General features: G+C 49.6%; 1 protein-coding gene across 1 annotated transcript in view; it reads right to left on the minus strand.

Annotated features, from left to right (window-relative positions):
* Positions 1 to 17,859, minus strand: part of LOC119461673 (uncharacterized) — a 137,573-nt gene extending 119,714 nt beyond the window's left edge. The window contains exons 1-2 of the mRNA XM_037723043.2: positions 17,700 to 17,859; positions 3,062 to 3,192 (exon numbers count right to left, since the gene is read on the minus strand). Coding sequence (XP_037578971.1) covers positions 3,062 to 3,192; positions 17,700 to 17,822 — 254 coding nt within the window. The 5' untranslated portion in view covers positions 17,823 to 17,859. The remainder of the gene's footprint in view (positions 1 to 3,061; positions 3,193 to 17,699) is intronic.
* Positions 17,860 to 18,236: the final 377 nt, after the last annotated feature.

Consider the following 18,236-nt stretch of genomic DNA (forward strand, 5'->3'; position numbering starts at 1 on the left):
CCGATGGCGGCGCCGACCCCGGATTTTCTGCGTTAATATTGTGGGGTCGGCCGCTCCCCCTCGCTCCTGTTTAGAGCCGCCTTATTATATAAGCTAAGTAACACATGGTTCTGAAGTGCCAAAGTACACAACGGCGAAGGCACTGAGAATTTAAACCTCTCTCTCCGGCCATGTTGTTTAGTGGAGGACCACGTATCCTTGTTATTGTATGTATAATTTTGCGAGAAACGTGCTCAGTAAATACGACCTGAACAGGTGTAAATATTATATTACATTGCGCTCCTAAACTATCAGGACAATAGATTCCCTTTTGAATCACGCCAGATAGCGAGTGCTGCTACCCCGACACCACTCCATATTGATACGGTATGACGTCGCGCCGTCGCAACATGCAGCTGAAGACGCTGAGCACTTTTCACAACCGCGAGAACATCATCCTATTATATTATCGTCAGTGGTTTGGAAAAGCCAAGGCCAATATATTCGGCGAGTTGCTTGTAGGCAATAGGCAGGTCGCCATCGAAGCGGACATTCGCCGCTTTCTGTGTCAGGTTGCATCCTACACTAAACGAAGACGCGCACATACACACATGTGTACAATCCCGCATCTCGTCCAATCCGGCACACAAGCAGTGCAAATAACGGAACGTCTCCGCTGCGCTTCGATTGGATGCTCGCGCCTCATCCTACTTAATCGTCCCATCTGCGGGCGTTCTGCGCTGCTCCGTGGCGTCCAATTACTGGCACGCCATCGGATGCTTCCGAATAATGAGTGTCCGACAAAGAACAACGCACACGTTTGTAGAGCCCAGACGGAATATGTTGGCTATCCAACTTTCGTAATTAACGCCGCTGGAGCTAATGAGCTCCTAGTGCGGAGTTTATTACCACAAATACACTAACTTTCTTTTTTCGCCGGTGAGCGTTTTTCACGGAATTACCACCGTTATTAATCAAGTTTCGCTCGGCGCAAGGCACGCACCTTCTGCTGCAGAAATTTCTTGAATGCTGTCGTTCATTATAATAGCGAGAGATTTTGTCCAATCAGATTGCGGAGCTACGCGAATGGTGTTCTTCACTATAGAATGTATGCGAGCACCACCCATTACTTTGGGATGTACGGTGATACATGGATAAAACAGCAAACTTTTTATATGCAGCTAGCCGATTCGTCCGTCTGTCGCCTGCACGCCGAAAACTGTCATCAGCAAGGGCTCGAGCGTCGTCGTCGTCTTCCACAGATGACTCCGTTGCCGCTCATCATTCCAGCGTAGAATTTCACTTCTCTTCTGTCGTTGTAATGGGGAGGCCGCGTTTACGGGGGTATGAGCCATTGCTTAAGAGGGTGTGAGCCATCGTGCGTGCGTAAGCTTGCGTGACGGACAGATTTAATTTCGAAGCAACCTAATTTTGAAGAATCGCAAGCGGCAATGCGACAGCGGCGGACTGCGGGCACACCATCAGGGACGTCGTTTTCTCCGTCGCAGCCGAACGTGTGTGTAACCTCATTAAGAAACACAAAAACGTAACCAATAATTGAAAAATACTTCAATGTCCCGTCGGGATTAACCCAGTGAATATTAACCCTGCGAAATAACACCGGGGCCGCACGTTTCAGCTTCGCTGGTTAACCATCTGTACGGAGTGCTTGCGCGGTGATCTTTTTATTACGGTACGGTTTGACAGACGGATTATTATGGTTAAACAAATGTGGGCAGGCCTTCTTCGCGAAGAAGCTGCATAAGTTTGCTGTGGAACTTATCGGTCATAATCAACCATTCATGTCCATTCGCATATAGGCGAATACGCAGGCTAACCACACGGCTGAAACAGAAGAGCTTTCTCTCTCTCGTTCATAGTCTGTGGACTGGTCTGTCCGTATCCCGGCACCTCGAAATTCTTTGTCTCTTGTGTATGTTTTGATTATTAGGCTCCACCCACCACGGAGATCGACGCTTCTCCATGCCTCATCAAAATAAAGTTTCGTCTCTCTCTCTCTTGTCTCTTGTGTACTCTGTCCTTGGACACAGCCACCACGGACAGCGAACGTTTGCTGCAGACACCGGGACAGACTTGACCTGTGAATTCACATTCGACGACCGAAGTCTTTGCTCGCCGCTATCGTTGCGACTCGAGTGTCGCTTGTCTTTCGGCCGCACAAGTTCGCCTAATAAATGGTCAGGTTCTTAAACCACTTTTGGCAGTATTTTGTTTTTCACCTTCACTACGATGTGACATCTGCGCAACGCATGCGTGACAAAATGTGGGAGAAAATCTGTGACAGAATGTGCGGCCGTACGTGTGGCGGCACGTGTGGCGGTACGTGTGGCAGGTACGTGTGGCAGGTACGTGTGGCAGGTACGTGTGGCAGGTACGTGTGGCAGGTACGTGTGGCGGTACGTGTGGCGGTACGTGTGGCAGGTACGTGTGGCAGGTACGTGTGGCGGTACGTGTGGCAGGTACGTGTGGCAGGTACGTGTGGCGGTACGTGTGGCGGTACGTGTGGCGGTACGTGTGGCGGTACGTGTGGCGGTACGTGTGGCGGTACGTGTGGCGGTACGTGTGTGTGGCAGGTACGTGTGGCGGTACGTGTCGCGGTACGTGTGGCAGTACGTGTGGCGGTACGTGTGGCGGTACGTGTGGCGGTACGTGTGGCGGTACGTGTGGCAGGTACGTGTGGCGGTACGTGTGGCGGTACGTGTGGCAGGTACGTGTGGCGGTACGTGTGGCGGTACGTGTGGCAGGTACGTGTGGCGGTACGTGTGGCGGTACGTGTGGCGGTACGTGTGGCAGGTACGTGTGGCGGTACGTGTGGCGGTGCGTGTGGCGGTACGTGTGGCAGGTACGTGTGGCGGTACGTGTGGCAGGTACGTGTGGCGGTACGTGTGGCGGTACGTGTGGCGGTACGTGTGGCGGTACGTGGGACAGATTGTGTGACGGTATGCGTGACGGTATACGTGACGGTATACGTGACGGTATGCGTGACGGTATGCGTGACAGTATGCGGGACAGTATGCGGACGTGTTGCAGGTCGGGATCATGCACTCCTCGTGCAGCGCACCTGAGCCTCTTGCGGTAGAACTTGTCGGGGACGGCCATCATGACGCCGGCTCCATCGCCCGTGTTGTTGTCGCAGGCACAGGCTCCACGATGCTCCATGCGCCGAGACATGGTCTCCGCATCTTGGATGATCTGCGAGAGTAAGAGTGGCGCATGCGCGTCCGTTAACTACAATCATTGCTTTCGAGCCTCCATTACAATTACTAGTCGCTAGCAGCCGGTTCTTTTTATTTATTATTATTATTTACTTTTTTTTAAATCGTTCTGCCCCTAAAGAAACTTTTCAAGATGATCCATAGGTACACACAATGGGGCATGCAAATATTGAAGTTTTCGAATCATATATCAATATCCGCACAAAAAAGAATAGTTTCGAATATCGAATTGAACATAAAGTATTCCCCTGGTTTATAGAAAACAAGATGTAAAACATAGCGATACAAACAAGGTGAGATCCACCAAGAAAACAAAGATTTAGTTCCCACGCGCAAACACCAACACACAAAAAAATAAACAGAAAGAACAGCCAGCAGACTGTCAGTAAACAGCCTAGATTACATGCAAGGTGCGCAAACATTTTTAACATCAAATAGTGTTTCACACGTTAGCTTAGAAACCAGCATCTACACAAGGCAATAATACATCCTGAAGCATATTAGTCCCTTGAAAATAGTGGTTGCAAGAATGTTTAAGTATTTCTGGTAGAATTAGTGTAACAGCTGACATCTGCAGTGATATTGTTGCAGAGGTCTTTCTGAATCTAGGCTTTAGTTTTAAGCTCATTTATGCTGTTTATTCGACCAGAAAAACAAATATTAGAAAGTTAGAAAAGGGAAAATTGTTATTCACCCGACCGTAGCATGGAACTACCTTGTGGATTTTTTAAGAACTCAAGCCATAGAAAAATGAGAACATGAAATTCTTGAATCAAATACGAGTCGAATCGTGTACGCAATTCCTAGTATTCGTCCAACTCTTTAGTGGGCGAATAACTCAGCGCCGAATTACGAGGGTAGGAGAAAGGGAGAGCTAGCAGTCCGAGGCATCACTCCCCACAGCAGAGAAGGGGAGGAAGAATGGAGCATTGGACGAGTTGGGGCAGATTCTTGATTTACACCTATCGGCAGCGCTTGAAAAATGCGCAGCCTGGATTTGACTACTATCCGTCGGTCCAGCTGCCGCAGGAAAAGGCCACTGCGCACCACGTAGCAAGGCCAAACAAAAACACGAGCGCGTATTCCAGCCCGGTCGCGCACGCAAAATAAAAAAAAGAGAAAGAAGAAAAAAAAGTTTGGCGTGGTTGAACGCGGTTAAACCAAGTTTGTCGAGCGATAGCACGGTTTTGCTTGCTTTGGGAAAGGACACAGACGCTGCTCGGCGCCGTCAGCAAGTAACGCATCTATACAATTGCACCACAAATCACACAGACGCTGCTCGGCGAGGCATCAACAGCGAGCGAATTGACATTCATGCAGCGTCTCGCTTCAACGCGAACCAAGCGTCGAAAGCACAACGCATACGAAGCTACCAGCACTCGGCGCATTTTGTACACATCGCAGATCGCTTTGAAGATATGGGCGCCCACGCGGCAAAAAGGGTACGATAAGCGGCGCATAAGGCAAAATGTTTACAAGTCCTAATCTCATATATTTCTTAATCCAGCCCCGCATCACTCGTGATCGATTCCATTATCTACAAGATGCGCTTAACTGAAAACGACGATCGGTGCACACTAAAAAAAATCGAAATGAACATCGTCTATTCTGTTAATTTGTCTTTACCACTCGCTAACGCTGTCATGTAATTTCGAAGCTGTAAATTACAAGATATCGGTCTCCTTCATTACAGTAAGAAAAAAAAATCCTCCAGCGAGCGTGAGCAGATGTGAGAGGAGCTGCACCGTCCAAGTAAGCGAGGTTACAACTAGAAATAGCGTAGCAACTTAAACGGACACTAAAGCGAAACAATACTCGTACATCAGTTTAGGCTGGCAGCGTTTGAAAACTCTGTTGTAGCTAATTTTGCGATGATCCATTGATTATTAAACGAGAAAATGAAGGCTAAAAGTTTCGTTTTTTTTTTAAATTTCGAGCGAGAACCGCACGCCGATACATCATTGTGACGTCATAAATTTCAAAGAAAACCTTTCAAATTTTGGCGACGTTGGCTCCGTAAAGGTTCCCGAAACTTGCCACATGCAGTCTTTGGCGCCTTAGAACACAATGAAGACAATCTTGACCGCTAAATATTTACTTAGACCCTAGCAGACATCGTCAAAATGCATGACGTGACGGCGGGCTGGTGCAGGAACTTCCAGACGGCGTCGCCACCCGCCTTTAGTTAGCCCTTTTCTGGCCTAGCAAGCGTTTTCTCGGGGCGAGAGTGGTGTTTTTGCCATTGTGGAATTATTTCCATAATGAAAAAAAATAAGTGCTCTTTGGTGCAATGCCACCTTTATATCACTTTTCTACAACCTCACACTCGGAAGGTCTGACAAACGTTCAGGAGACATTAGCTGTTCTTAACGAATTGTACGCCTCAAACATGACATGGTCCGCTTTGTTGAGAGGTAGAGTCTCGCGACATTCAACTTCATTTACATGAAGAAGAACAGGTGCAGCTCGAGGAAGACAAGACGCACAGGAGTAGACGCACACAGCACGCTCCTGTCCGTCTTGTCTTCCTGGCGCTGTAGCTACGGCCATGAGCAAGCATCAATAAAAAAAAAAGCCCAACTTAAATTTCCACCCTGGCAGAAGAAGACGCAAAAGAAAACAAGCCTCATTTACATTCATAAGCTTTTTCTCAGCAGTTAAAAGACGCCCGTGGGCGGAAGCTCGAAACGTCGAGCCAAGCTCAGTGGGCCTTTTTGTTAGAATGAACAAAAAATGTGGTTGATCCCTCTTATATAGGAATCGGTATAGAACACGAAAGTGAAACGTGTCTTCACAGAAGTAGTGTAATGTTTATTGCACATTGATATATAATGTCTATTGGTGTTTTGTGGCTAAAGCGCCCTTAGGCGTTGATGCACCCACGCTGACGCCTGGTGGCACGTCTCCTCCATCACGACTACCAACGTCGATGACCATGAGCAACCGTCGTGCATATGGAAGCTGCACTACGCTGCACACGCTAGCACAACGCGAAAGACGAAGCACGTAACTGACACACTAATACAACGCGCAAGACAAAGCACGTAACTGAATCGTCACCGAGTCAAATCAGCGCGTACAGCGCGTCGTAATTGCAGCCTCCGCGATCACCTTCAGAAACATTTTCAGAGCTAATTGCGGAGGCCACGCTCCGCTGTGCTGAGTACGGTGAACGCCACCTAGGTGGCGTTGGTAGTGCTTCTTGATGCCAGCGTCCCTTCGAATGCTGGCATCGAGGCGTCGTAGTGCTGAGACCACCGAAGCGTTCACTGTCGGTGCGCGTTAGTGTCATAATGCAGTATTTCTCTTTTCTGCTCGTAGGCGGCGGCACCGCCCCGAGCAAGAGCGCGGGTACACGGAGGAGTGTAAGATATATAAGGCGCGTCTGTGTAGCTGTGCAAATGCGTTTGTGGCGCAATGGGTTAAACGCTCGGCGATCTATCGTCGCGGACCGAGAGGTCGTGGGTTCGATTGCCAAATTTTGCATGTTTGTGGAACTTTTTCTTCTGGTTTCTTTCTTTGTATTATGTTCTATGACGTATTTCCGTGACGGAAATACGTCACTGAAGTCTTGGTGGACCCCGGCATAAAACACTTTCGTGTTAAAAATGGAACTCGTTACTACAGTCAAGTCCACCCTCGACAGACGCGAAATTTAACCCGCATCTAAATCTTGACGAATGTCCGCCCACAAATTTCAACCATTCGCGAACGATCGCGCAACGTGCAAGAGGGTCAACGGCCTCGCGCCTAGTCCCCCCCCCCCCCCCCCTTTTCTTATTACCACCTACGCCACTCGTTTTCCCGCAGCGGCCTGCAGAGCTTGCTTTCCCGCAGTGTGACCCATTGTGCGGAGAAGCCCAACGCGCGCAGACAGACCCGAAGAAAAAGAAACGAAAAAAAAAAAAAAAATGACCGCTATCGACCCCGACGGCCGCGGCGCAGTTATCGAGCGCGTCGAGCCGGAATGGCACGCAGAACGAGAAACCGTAAAGGAACCAAGCCAACAATGCGGGCAGGCGAGGCGTAAGAGACGGTGATTTCTAGCGCTATTTTTCTCCCGGCAGTCTATTACGGGGCGCGCGGTCAAAAGCGGCTATGCTTACACGCGCTTACGAACCGCACGCTGCCAATAAAGATTCCACGTTCGTGTCGAAGCAGCACTTAGTAACTACTCGTCGTAGCGCAATTTTTGGTGCGCTTTTTTTTTACACTGCGATACGCTTGTGAGGAAATAAAGCGTAGTAAAAAAAAAAAAAGAGAGAGAGAAGAAGAATCAATGAGACGAGAATTGAAAGCTGTTTAAACACGTGAATGGGAATTCTTATTACCAGCGTGCGATGCGTGTCGTCTCTCTCCGACTATGTATCTACATGTATATCGGCGAGAGGAAAATGACGGCGGCGGACGGAAACAAGGTCAGTTTTTAGAAAAGCCTCCAAGGCGGCATACACAACCAACGGCTTTAACAAAAATAAGTAAATAAATGGATAAAATAATAAATACATGGGAAACGTGTGGTTGAGAAATAAGGCGAGGGAGGAACTCCATCAATATATATATATATATATATATATATATATGTGTGTGTGTGTGTGTGTGTGTGTGTGTGTGTGTGTGTGTGTGTGTGTGTGTGTGTGTGTGTGTGTGTGTGAACGAGAAGAAAGGGAACCGAGGGGCCCGATTTTTATTAATCATATCATAAGCGAAAAAACAGTGACACCAAGGACAGCATGGGGGAAATGCACTTACTAATTAAATTAAAGATAAATTAATGAAAATGAAAATGGATGAAAAAACTACTGGCCGCAGGTGGGGAACGAACCCACGCCTTCGCATTACGCGTGCGATGCTCTCACCATTGAGCTACCGCGGAGCCGTTTTCCCATCCACTTTCTAGGGTATTTGTCTTAAAACTAGAATTAATCCTGGGAGTGTTAGCCAGCACCACCACTCACAAACCTAGGCAGCGGATGTGGAACATCCTTTCTGCCGCAGGCGTCACGATTACGTGATCTCTCTGGGGGAAGGCAACTGGTCAATAAACCCACATATGCTACCTGAAGGCATCAATCTTGCCGGATTCGAGCCCTTGTTATGTAATGAACGAGAAGAAAGGGAACCGAGGGGCCCGATTTTTAGTAATCAGATCATATCATTTTCATTAATTTATCATTTCTTTAATTCAATTAGTACGTGCATCCCCCCCCCCCCCCATGTCCTTGGTGTCACTGTCTATTGGCTTATGATAATGTCTATATATATATATACACTCGCAAAATAACACCGATCCCACGTAGTAGCTGACAGAAGCCACCGGCAAAATACGAGGGGCGTTCAATAAAGATTTCCCCTGACCCACTCCTTGTGGGCTGAAAAGCACGAAAGTTGGCCTATTTATTTACATTCTTCTACAGAGCCAGCACCGAGAGCCACGCACTACTGCCACCGCTTCACGCAATCTGCGGATGCTGTTTTTGTAGAAGTCAGGTTTGTCCTTGGAGCAACATGCGAGTTGTGAGCAGGTGCATTGTCTTGCAAGAGCAGGACGCCTCTTGGCAACATGACACGCCTGCTGATTTTGATGGCTTTCATTAATTTTGTCAGCAAGTTAGCACAGTGGGTCTCCGTTACGGTGGCACCTTTGAGCAGGAAATCTGTCATCACAACCCCCTTCCTGCCGACTAAAAAAAACTGTAAGCATCATCTGGCTAGCTCGAGCTTGCGTGCGTGCCTGTGTGAGAGTGGTGAGCCGTACAGTACTTCCATTGTTTAGACTGGAATTTAATTTCTAGTTCATAACGATAACACCCAAATTTCATCCAGTTTAATCAATTTTACACAAAAAGTCTACGGCACGTAGCCAAGAGTTTTGCGCCACGCGCGGTAGGCCACTGGATCGTCCTCGTGGAAAGCAGAAAGCAAGCGAAGAACCCAACGCGCTGACACCTTTCGCGTTTTGCAGATGTTCCTGAATAATACTTCTTATGGACCCTCTTGAATCGTTATGCGGCGATCTTCCAAATGACTGTCGCCACTTTTGTAAGGGTGTCCCATTGACCGGGAGTCTGTGTCGTTTAGACCAAGTTCAGCCCACATTCGAACTGCCGATGCCAGTGCTTAACGACGTCATACGATGAGACATCCGTCTCGAACACAGTGGTCATCTCGTGAAAAATTTGTTGGGGTGTGTTGCCTTAGAAATTCAGAAAGTTATTAACAGTCCTGTACTCCACTGGCTCCCCGATACTCCCTTCGTCAGTCTTCAGACCGGTGAAACAAAAATAGCTATTAGAAAAGAGCTTAATATTTTTTTTCTGGTCTATAAAGATGCACGCCTAGCAGTGTAAAATTTCCCTAATGGACGACAAAGTGAAGTGTGCCAGAGGCCACATCTATTGAACAACACTCATATATTGCGACAAAAAATGAGACAAGTAAAAAGCAACAAAAAAAGAAGAAACGTTGTGCAATGCGCAACTGCTGCCCGATACGCACGTTTAAACAATGCGCCGAAACAACGCAGACGGCATTATTTCCGCCGCACCCTGACTTTCTACGAGAAGCGTTGTTTCCGTACAGTGCGTCAGCAGATTCTGCGATACATGTGACGTAGTCCCATTAAAGTAGACGAGGGCGTTTCGGATGAAAAAGAAGCAACCTAATAGGCTGAGCGTATAGGCCCATTCTCGCTTGTCGGCGATCGGTCGTTGCGGCTTAGGCACATTCTTTCCTCAGTTCGGGCAAAACTTGCAGAGTTTGAAAACAAAACCTCGCGTTATCCATAGCATAGACCGAAAACGCCTAGCGGTAATTAAAGCGCGCGTGGCGCGAAACTCGCCGTGATCTTCAACATGTACGGAGCAGAAGGCGAACTCTTTAAGCTCTCGAGAAATGCGCGAACAGTTTAAATCGGTGCCGAAGATATTTCGCTTAAAAAGGAACGCCAATGGTAAGCAATAAATTACGTCCAAAGCAGCATACCCACCGACGAGGCTCAAGACTGGAAATTCCGGGAACAATGAACAAGCGCCTCGCTAACGACCGCGAGCAGCGGGAAACACTCGCTATAAAACACCGTTCTTCGCGTATATGTAGTGTTTTTCAATGAAACATGCAAGCAACGCGCGTTTATCTTTCGAAAGCGAGCCGCTTGCGTCGTTCGACGTCGTTATATCTAAAGCGCTCTAATGACACAAGGTATGAAATCAAATTGTCGGAGTCATCAGGGAGGTATTGCGTAATCAAGGGGTAGAGGAGGCATACGTGAATATCTTAGCAACTATCTACAAGGATTCCACAGCTACTTTGGTTCTCCACAAGAAAAGTAGAAAGATACCTATCAAGAAAGGGGTCAGGCAAGGAGACACAATCTCTCCAATGCTATTCACTGCATGCTTAGAAGAAGTATTCAAGCTCTTAGACTGGGAAGGATTAGGAGTGAGGATCGACCGCGAATGTCTCAGCAACCTTCGGTTTGCAGATGACATTGTCCTATTGAGCAACAATGGAGAGGAATTACAACAAACGATTGAGGACCTTCATCGAGAAAGTGCAAGAATTGGGTTGAAGATGAATATGCAGAAGACAAAGATTATGTTCAATAGCCTGGCAAGGGAACAAGAATTCAGGATCGCCAGTCAGCCTCTAGAGTCTGTAAAGGAATATGTTTATCTAGGTCAATTACTCACAGGGGAACCTGATCAAGAGAAAGAAATTTACAGAAGAATAAAATTGGGTTGGAGTGCATACGGCAGGCATTGCCAAATCCTGACTGGGAGCTTACCACTGTCATTGAAAAGAAAAGTGTAGAATCATTGCATTCTACCGGTGCTAACATATGGGGCAGAAACTTGGAGGTTAACAAAGAAGCTCGAGAACAAGTTAAGGACCGCACAAAGAGCGATGGAACGAAAAATCTTAGGAGTAACGTTAAGAGACAGGAAGAGAGCGCTGTGGATCAGAGAACAAACGGGGGTAGACGATATTCTAGTTGACATTAAGCGGAAGAAATGGAGCTGGGCAGGCCATGTAATGCGTAGGATGGATAACCGGTGGACCATTATGGTTACAGAATGGATACCAAGAGAAGGGAAGCGCAGTCGAGGACGGCAGAAAGTCAGATGGGATGATGAGGTTAGGAAATTCCCAGGCGCAAGTTGGAATACGCTAGCGCAAGACAGGGGTAATTGGAGATCGCAGGGAGAGGCCTTCGTTCTGCAGTGGACATAAATATAGGCTGATGATGATGATGAAATCAAAAAAGCCGCAGATGAAATATTACATCGCATATGCAGCCGAACTGTTCTTTCTCTCTAATGCTCTAGCAGACATAAGGGATCGACGTTGCGCTAGTTAGTGTTGCATTTGAACGGGGAAACAGCGCGTAAGACGAGCACAAAGAAAATCGACACACAGTGCACGTGTGTGGGTTAAAGCTGTGTATACTCGCGGACAACTTTCTGTGGCAATGAAGGGAAAGCTACGGACGCGTAGATGCTGCACATGTGTCACCGCGCCAAGTAGTCCTGCAGAGTTTGGCAGCGCTTTTTGGTTTCTCGGAACAGACGCTGGGGGAATGACGTAGATTCCACGTGCGACAGCGTCTCTCGTTTGTCCAGACGCGGAAGGGAAACGCCGCAAAATACGTCAACGTCAACACTCGGTGTTGTGTGTTTTGTCTTATATTTAGCTGGTGTAAATAAGGTGTCTATATATGTTTTCTCTTCCTCGGCTTAAACTTAACGCGGATGAAAGTGCGGGACTATTTTCGTGTGCGCTTTGCCTTTCGTTGCCGCAGAAAGTCGTCCGCGAGTGTAGTGCAGAGAAGTACGCAGCTTTGGCATTTTCAACAAGCGCGTCAGACACACGATTGACGAACGGAGACGCAGCATCACTCCGCGCTCAATCGGTCCCTGCGAGGGCAGCGTTCCGCCTTTCGCTGTTTGAACTATATATGCGAGCTTTAGAAACAGTCTAATATTAAGCAGACACTGATTTCCGGAGCAGGTGCGACACAGAGTACAATTGACGATTATCCATAGCATAATTTACCGCATCTGACTTTATTTATTACAAATACCATCCCCGAAAATTGCATAAACTGCACTTTATCACTTGTAGCTATCGAATGGTTCTTGCATCATATACAGAAAGTGTACAGTAGAAAACCTGTGAACTGTCGATACATGCTCTAAAGGGGCGCCCAACGTGGACAGCGGTGTGCACCAGAGATCAAACGGGGATAGCGGATATTCTAGTTGACTTTAACAGAACGAAATGGAGCTGGGCAGGGCCCGTAATGCGTAGGGCAGATAACCGGTGGACCACTGAGAGGTGCAGAATGGGTGTCAAGGAAGGGAAACGCAGTCGAGGACGGCAGAAAACTCGGTGGGGTGATGAAATTGGGAAACTTGCAGGCGCAAGTTGGAGTCGGCTAACGCAAGGCAGGGGTAACTGGAGATCGCTGGGAGAGGCCTCCGTCCTTCCAGTGGCCTTAAAAATAGGCTGATGATATATATACATACACACCGTGAAGAGAGAGAGGGTAGTGAAGGAAGACGACGTTCGGCTGGCTGCCTCTGTACCGGTCACGGAAAACGCCAACGGTCGCGATTGATCTGCCTTGCGTTTTTAAATAAACGCTTCGCGCGCAACTGGCAAATTCTCATGCACATTGGCGATAAGGGAAAAACGAGCATTTGCGACGCCCGACGGTTTATTTCAATTTAACGTCATGCCTTTCGGGCTGTGCAACGCGCCCGCCACGTTCGAACGGTTCACGGACAACTATATGCTGCGCGGCTTGAAATTGCATGCGCTATACCTGGACGACGTTGACATATTCGGGCGAGCATTTAGTGAGCACATCAAGCGCCTGGAGTTGGTGCTGAACTGCTTGGAGAAAGCTGGCCCTGTCCTCAATTCTAAGTGCCATTTTGGTGAACGACAAAACCTCTTGTGCTGGGACATCAGGTCAGATAAAGAAGGCATACGACCAGATCCACAAAAGACTGCGGCTGTAGAGGCATTTAAGGAACCTCACGGTGTCAAGCAGTCACTAAGGTTTTTAGGCTTATGTTCACGCTTTCGCCGATTCATTCCCACATTTTCTGACGCGGCACATACTCTTACGCGCCTCCTCCAGAAAGGCGTTCCTTTTGAGTGGACCACATAGTGCCATTCCTCGCTTCGTCAATTGAAGTTCCTCTAAACGTCCGCAGCTTATTCTTCCCCACTTCGATCCTTCAGCACCAACAGAGGCTCACACCGTATGCGAGTGGTGCTGGCATCGGCGCTGCGCTCGTTCAGCGCATCGGCGGTAGTGAGCACGTGATCTCGTACGCTAGCCGCTCCTTGAGTCAGCTCTGAGTGTAATTATACAGTGAGCGAGCAAGAGTGCCTAATTGGCGGTCATCTTCGCGGTGCAACGGTTTCGTTCATACTTCTACGGGTGCACCTTCACAGTGGTCACGGATCATCGTTCACTGTGCTGGCTCGTGAATCAGCGGGACCCTTCCGGTCGACTTGCGCGTTGGGCCCTCCGTCTACCGGAATACGATTTTGTTGTTTCCTACAAGAGCGGACGACGACACGCTGACGCCGATTGTCTCTCTCGGATTTCACTTCCGATGACTGAATGCGGCGCTGACAACTTCGATCACTACATCGCTTTTGTATCTCCGGTATTACCTGATATGGGTGCCTTCAAATCCGAGCAGCAGAAGGACGAGAGCTTGCAGCCGCTCTCAGCGGCTGCGAACGAGCCTTTAGAAGATAGACGTTTTCGCCTACGTGACGGCGTCCTGTGTAAGGAGAGCTACTCGGCCACTGGAGCGCGCTACCTTTTAGTTGTCCCCAAGAGCCTCCGCATTCAAGTACTACGCACCATGCACGACGACCCAGCTTCAGGCCATCTGGGTTCCACACGAACGCTCTACCGTGCTCGAGAACGCTTTTACTGGTCCAAGATGTGTCACGATACCGAGCGGTACGTCGCCAACTGCACCGAATGCCGGCGTTACAAGCGACCTCCAAACACACCGCATAGTCGACTTCAGCCAGTTACACCTTCGAGCGCCCCTTTTGACAAGTTGGTATAGATCTCTCCGCGATCCTAAAACGGCGATCGTTGGATTCTTGCGTGTGTAGATCACCTGGCCCGTTATTGTGAGGCGGCAGCGTTTGTGAGGCGGCAGCGGCAACAAGAAAGGAGATGTTTCTCCTTTCTTGTTATATTCCGTCATTCTCCGACATGTTTCTCCCCGCATCATAATCAGCGATCGTGGGCGATAATTTACCGCAGATGTTGTCGAAGAGACCCTTCGTCAGTGTTCGGCTTCCGCCATTCGACGCCATACCATCCACAAACTAATGGTCTGGTCGAGCGTACGTACACCTAGAACGCTTGCCAACATGCTGTCCATGTCTGTCGATTCCGCACATAAGAACTGGGACAGTATACTTGCCTTTTGTCACCTATGCATTAAACACCGCGAGACACGAGACCACCGGCTACTCGACGCCATGTTTCCTTACTTCACTCATGACAATGACTCTATGGCCAAAATCCTCTGTCGAGCAGAAAAAGCGCGACGCCTTGCTCGGCTACACACCCCGGCTTCGCAGGACCGGTTAAAGATCCCCTACGACGGCCGCCGCCTGCATGTTTACTTCGATCTTAGTGTCCTTGTGTGGCTCTGGACGCCTTTACGGAAGCGCGGCTTGTGCCAGAAGTTCTTGCCCACTATGCTGCGCCCTACGTTATACTCGAACGTCTCAGCGAGGTCAGCTATCGCATTGCACGCCTCAAACAGTGGACGGCACTGGGCCAAAACCGAGGTGACGCACGTTGCCCGCCTGAAGCCTTACAATCCCAGAACTATTGAGGGACTTGCCCGGCGGGCTTCGTCTGCCAACGGGGAAATGTCACGAGCTCTCGCAACAGAGGGCAGAAAGAGCGCGAATGTACGTGGAGACAGAGTAGAGACTGAAGACGACATTCGGCTGGCTGCCTTTGTACCAGTTCCGAAAAACGCCAACCGTTCCGATTGATCTGCCTTGGATTTTTAAGTAAACTATTGGCGCATAGCAATATATATATAGGGTTCAGTAGAGGCGATAATCGCGGTACGCTAGCTGTGCGGTGGAAGAGGGGGCAAGATTTAACGAAACGTGTGGACGTTCTGCGTATGATGCTTCCCAGTAGAGCAGGCGCATGTGCTCCACGTCCGGCATGTTGTACTGTACAGTATCAGAGTCCTTCAGTTGCGCGTCACCGCCGCGACTTGCGCGTGCTGGACTTGAGGGCGCCCTAGCTCCACATGACAGTCCTAAGCCAAAGCTATAGTCGGGAGCTGAAATCGCTACGGGATTCCGTCCTTGAAGCAAGCATCTTCGTTGCCGCTGACTCATGCTGGGCCGAGCCACGGCTGCCTCCGATGGCGCACACCCGGCGTTTCGTCGGTGAGCATTGGTCCAATGGTACATAGTATACTTAAGCCCGTGATAGAACTTCATGTTGTATTACTTAGGCCTTGGTTCATTTCGGGCAGACCGCAAAGAAACGACGGTGAATCGTGTCATAATTTTATTGCGATAGCAATTATATGGACACTTCAACCGGATTTCTGCCGTCGGCGTCGCCGTAGCCGTCGTCGTCGCCGTCGCGGTCACCGTGAGGTTCCGTATAGATAAAATCTTCACCGCGCGCCGTATGCCCGAGCGGAAGCGTGCGGGGACGCGCGCTATCACGGAGAGCGAACGCACTCAATCTCCCACGCGCAAGCAACGCAGGGGGAAGCCAGCGCCGGAGGGAGCGGGGGGGGGGGGGGGGGGGCACTTCTACTGTGCCAACCACCGCGCTCGTCGCTCGACCGCAGGGTCTCTTATCTCTCCCACGCGCAAGCAAGGAAGCGGGAAGCCAGCGCCGGAGGGAGCGGGGGGGGGGGGGGGGGGGGGGCGCACTTCTCCTCTGCCAACAACCGCGCTCGTCGCTCGCCGCAACGTCTCTTATCTCCACACGGCTCTGACCTTCATGCACTGTGCATTCGCCGCTCAGTTTCTGTTGAAGCGATAGACCGCACGTACCTTCGCCCGCTGCAGCGTATGGGCTTGCTGCCAGCGTTTTGCCAGTCGTTGTCTGCAGTCATTCAGTGTGATCTATTTATGTTTGTTTGTGCGCTCTCACACCACGTTTGTTCATTCAGTTAGTAATAGTCGGGCCACATTTCCCAACGCACGCTACACATGTAATGCTGCCCGGATCGGCAGTGCAGCGCTACAGGTGTGTCCCTTCGCACGCGCGCTGCCCACGGGAAGCGCTTCTCATCAACACCACCGTTTCACACGCGCCTTCTCGTGGTCATCCAGACTCTCTTCATGTCGGTCTACTTACGCCGCAGCACACCTGCTTACTTAATCAGCTCATGTTTACTACAATTCATATTGCTACCAAAGCCGCTCACCTTACTTCGTATGACATTGCTGTGTTGCTATCGCATTCATTGCTTCGCCCTTAGGGCGAAACTGTGACATTTTTTTTATTGCGATAGCAACTATATGGACACGCCAAGCATATTTCTGCCGTCGCCGTCCTCGTCGTCGCCGTGAGGTTCCGTATAAAGTCCAACGGCGATAAAATCTTCGCCGCGCACCGTATACGCTGTGTGTGCGAGTGAAAGCGTACAAGGGTGAGCCGCCAATAGCGGCTCAATGTAGCGCACGCGAGCTAGGCAGGCCGGAAGCGCTCGGTCTCCTTTCACGCGCAAGGCATGGGGGCGAGGCGACCGAGAGGGAGGAGGGATGCGTTCTGCTCCGTCGGCTGCTGCTCACGGCCAGGCCGCGCGGCCGCCGTATCTTGAAAGCGATCTGCGATGTGGGCGAAGTGCGTGCTCGCGCGGGCCTCATCTTCAAATCGATCTGCGATACGGACAAAGTGCATGCGCCGAGTGCCGGTAGCTTCGTATGCGCTGTGCTTTCGATGTTTAGTTCGTGTTGAAGCGAGACGAGAGACAGCGCAAAGGTCAATTTGCCCGCTGCTGCTGGCGTGCTTTCTCACTGCAGTGTTTTCACAGCTAGTTTCCGCGGTCATCGAGCGAGATGTGTTCATGTTTACCTGTGCACGCGTGACGTGCTTGTCTATTCAGTTAGTAAGCGAATGTTTATAACTTAATACGGCCCATTAAACTACTATCCTTGCTTCGTATAGCTCTACTAAATTGCTATCGCAATCGATGCTTCGCCTTTCGGGCAAAACTGCGACATTTTTTTTTCGTCCAGCATCTTGGCTAACGTTAGTTAGCTGGGACACACGCTATAATACCACAGTTCTCTGATAGCTTTTACTGTGATAGTACGACGCCGGATAAATTACCAGGGCCGACATTGGGACCACCAGGTTAATACAATTTTTTCCCGTTCTTGCCGCAACGAGAAGGGTACTCCGTAGCGAGGCTACGAGTACGCACCACCGGCGCCTCTCACCTTGTGCGAGGGTACGCCCTCGATGCTGACGATGAAACCGACGCCGCAGGACTCGCGCTCCTGCCGGGGGTCGTACAGGCCCCGCGCCGGGGGCAGGCCTCCTCCGCCCGCCGACGACGTCATGGCCTGCTTTGATTACTCCTGCGTGAGAAGAAAAAGAAACCCCGACGTCAATTCATTTCTTTTGTGCTCACTCTTTCTTCGTGAGCGGAAGTGTGCGAAGACTCTTCGAAGTCGCATGCATGACAGTGAAGTGCACTCTCGTACATGGATCTCGGGACTCCTGTTATTACATATTACCCAATAAACGCGTCAAGCGGCTGGCCAAAGCCCAAGATGACCATGTCGGACAATGTTTTAGTCTCCAAACTCTCCACACAAAACTGTGCAGCGATTCTCCAGATAAAACAATCCACGTAGAACTGGCAGGCACACATACTGTATAAAGTCTTCTGTAGAGAGAGAGAGAGCTGTTCTCGCAGTCTTGATTAAAGAAGACAAGAGGAGGCTAAGCGAGATTACAAAACATCTTTTTCT

The sequence above is a fragment of the Dermacentor silvarum genome, chromosome 8, assembly GCF_013339745.2.
Source record: "Dermacentor silvarum isolate Dsil-2018 chromosome 8, BIME_Dsil_1.4, whole genome shotgun sequence".
Classification (NCBI taxonomy): domain Eukaryota; kingdom Metazoa; phylum Arthropoda; class Arachnida; order Ixodida; family Ixodidae; genus Dermacentor; species Dermacentor silvarum.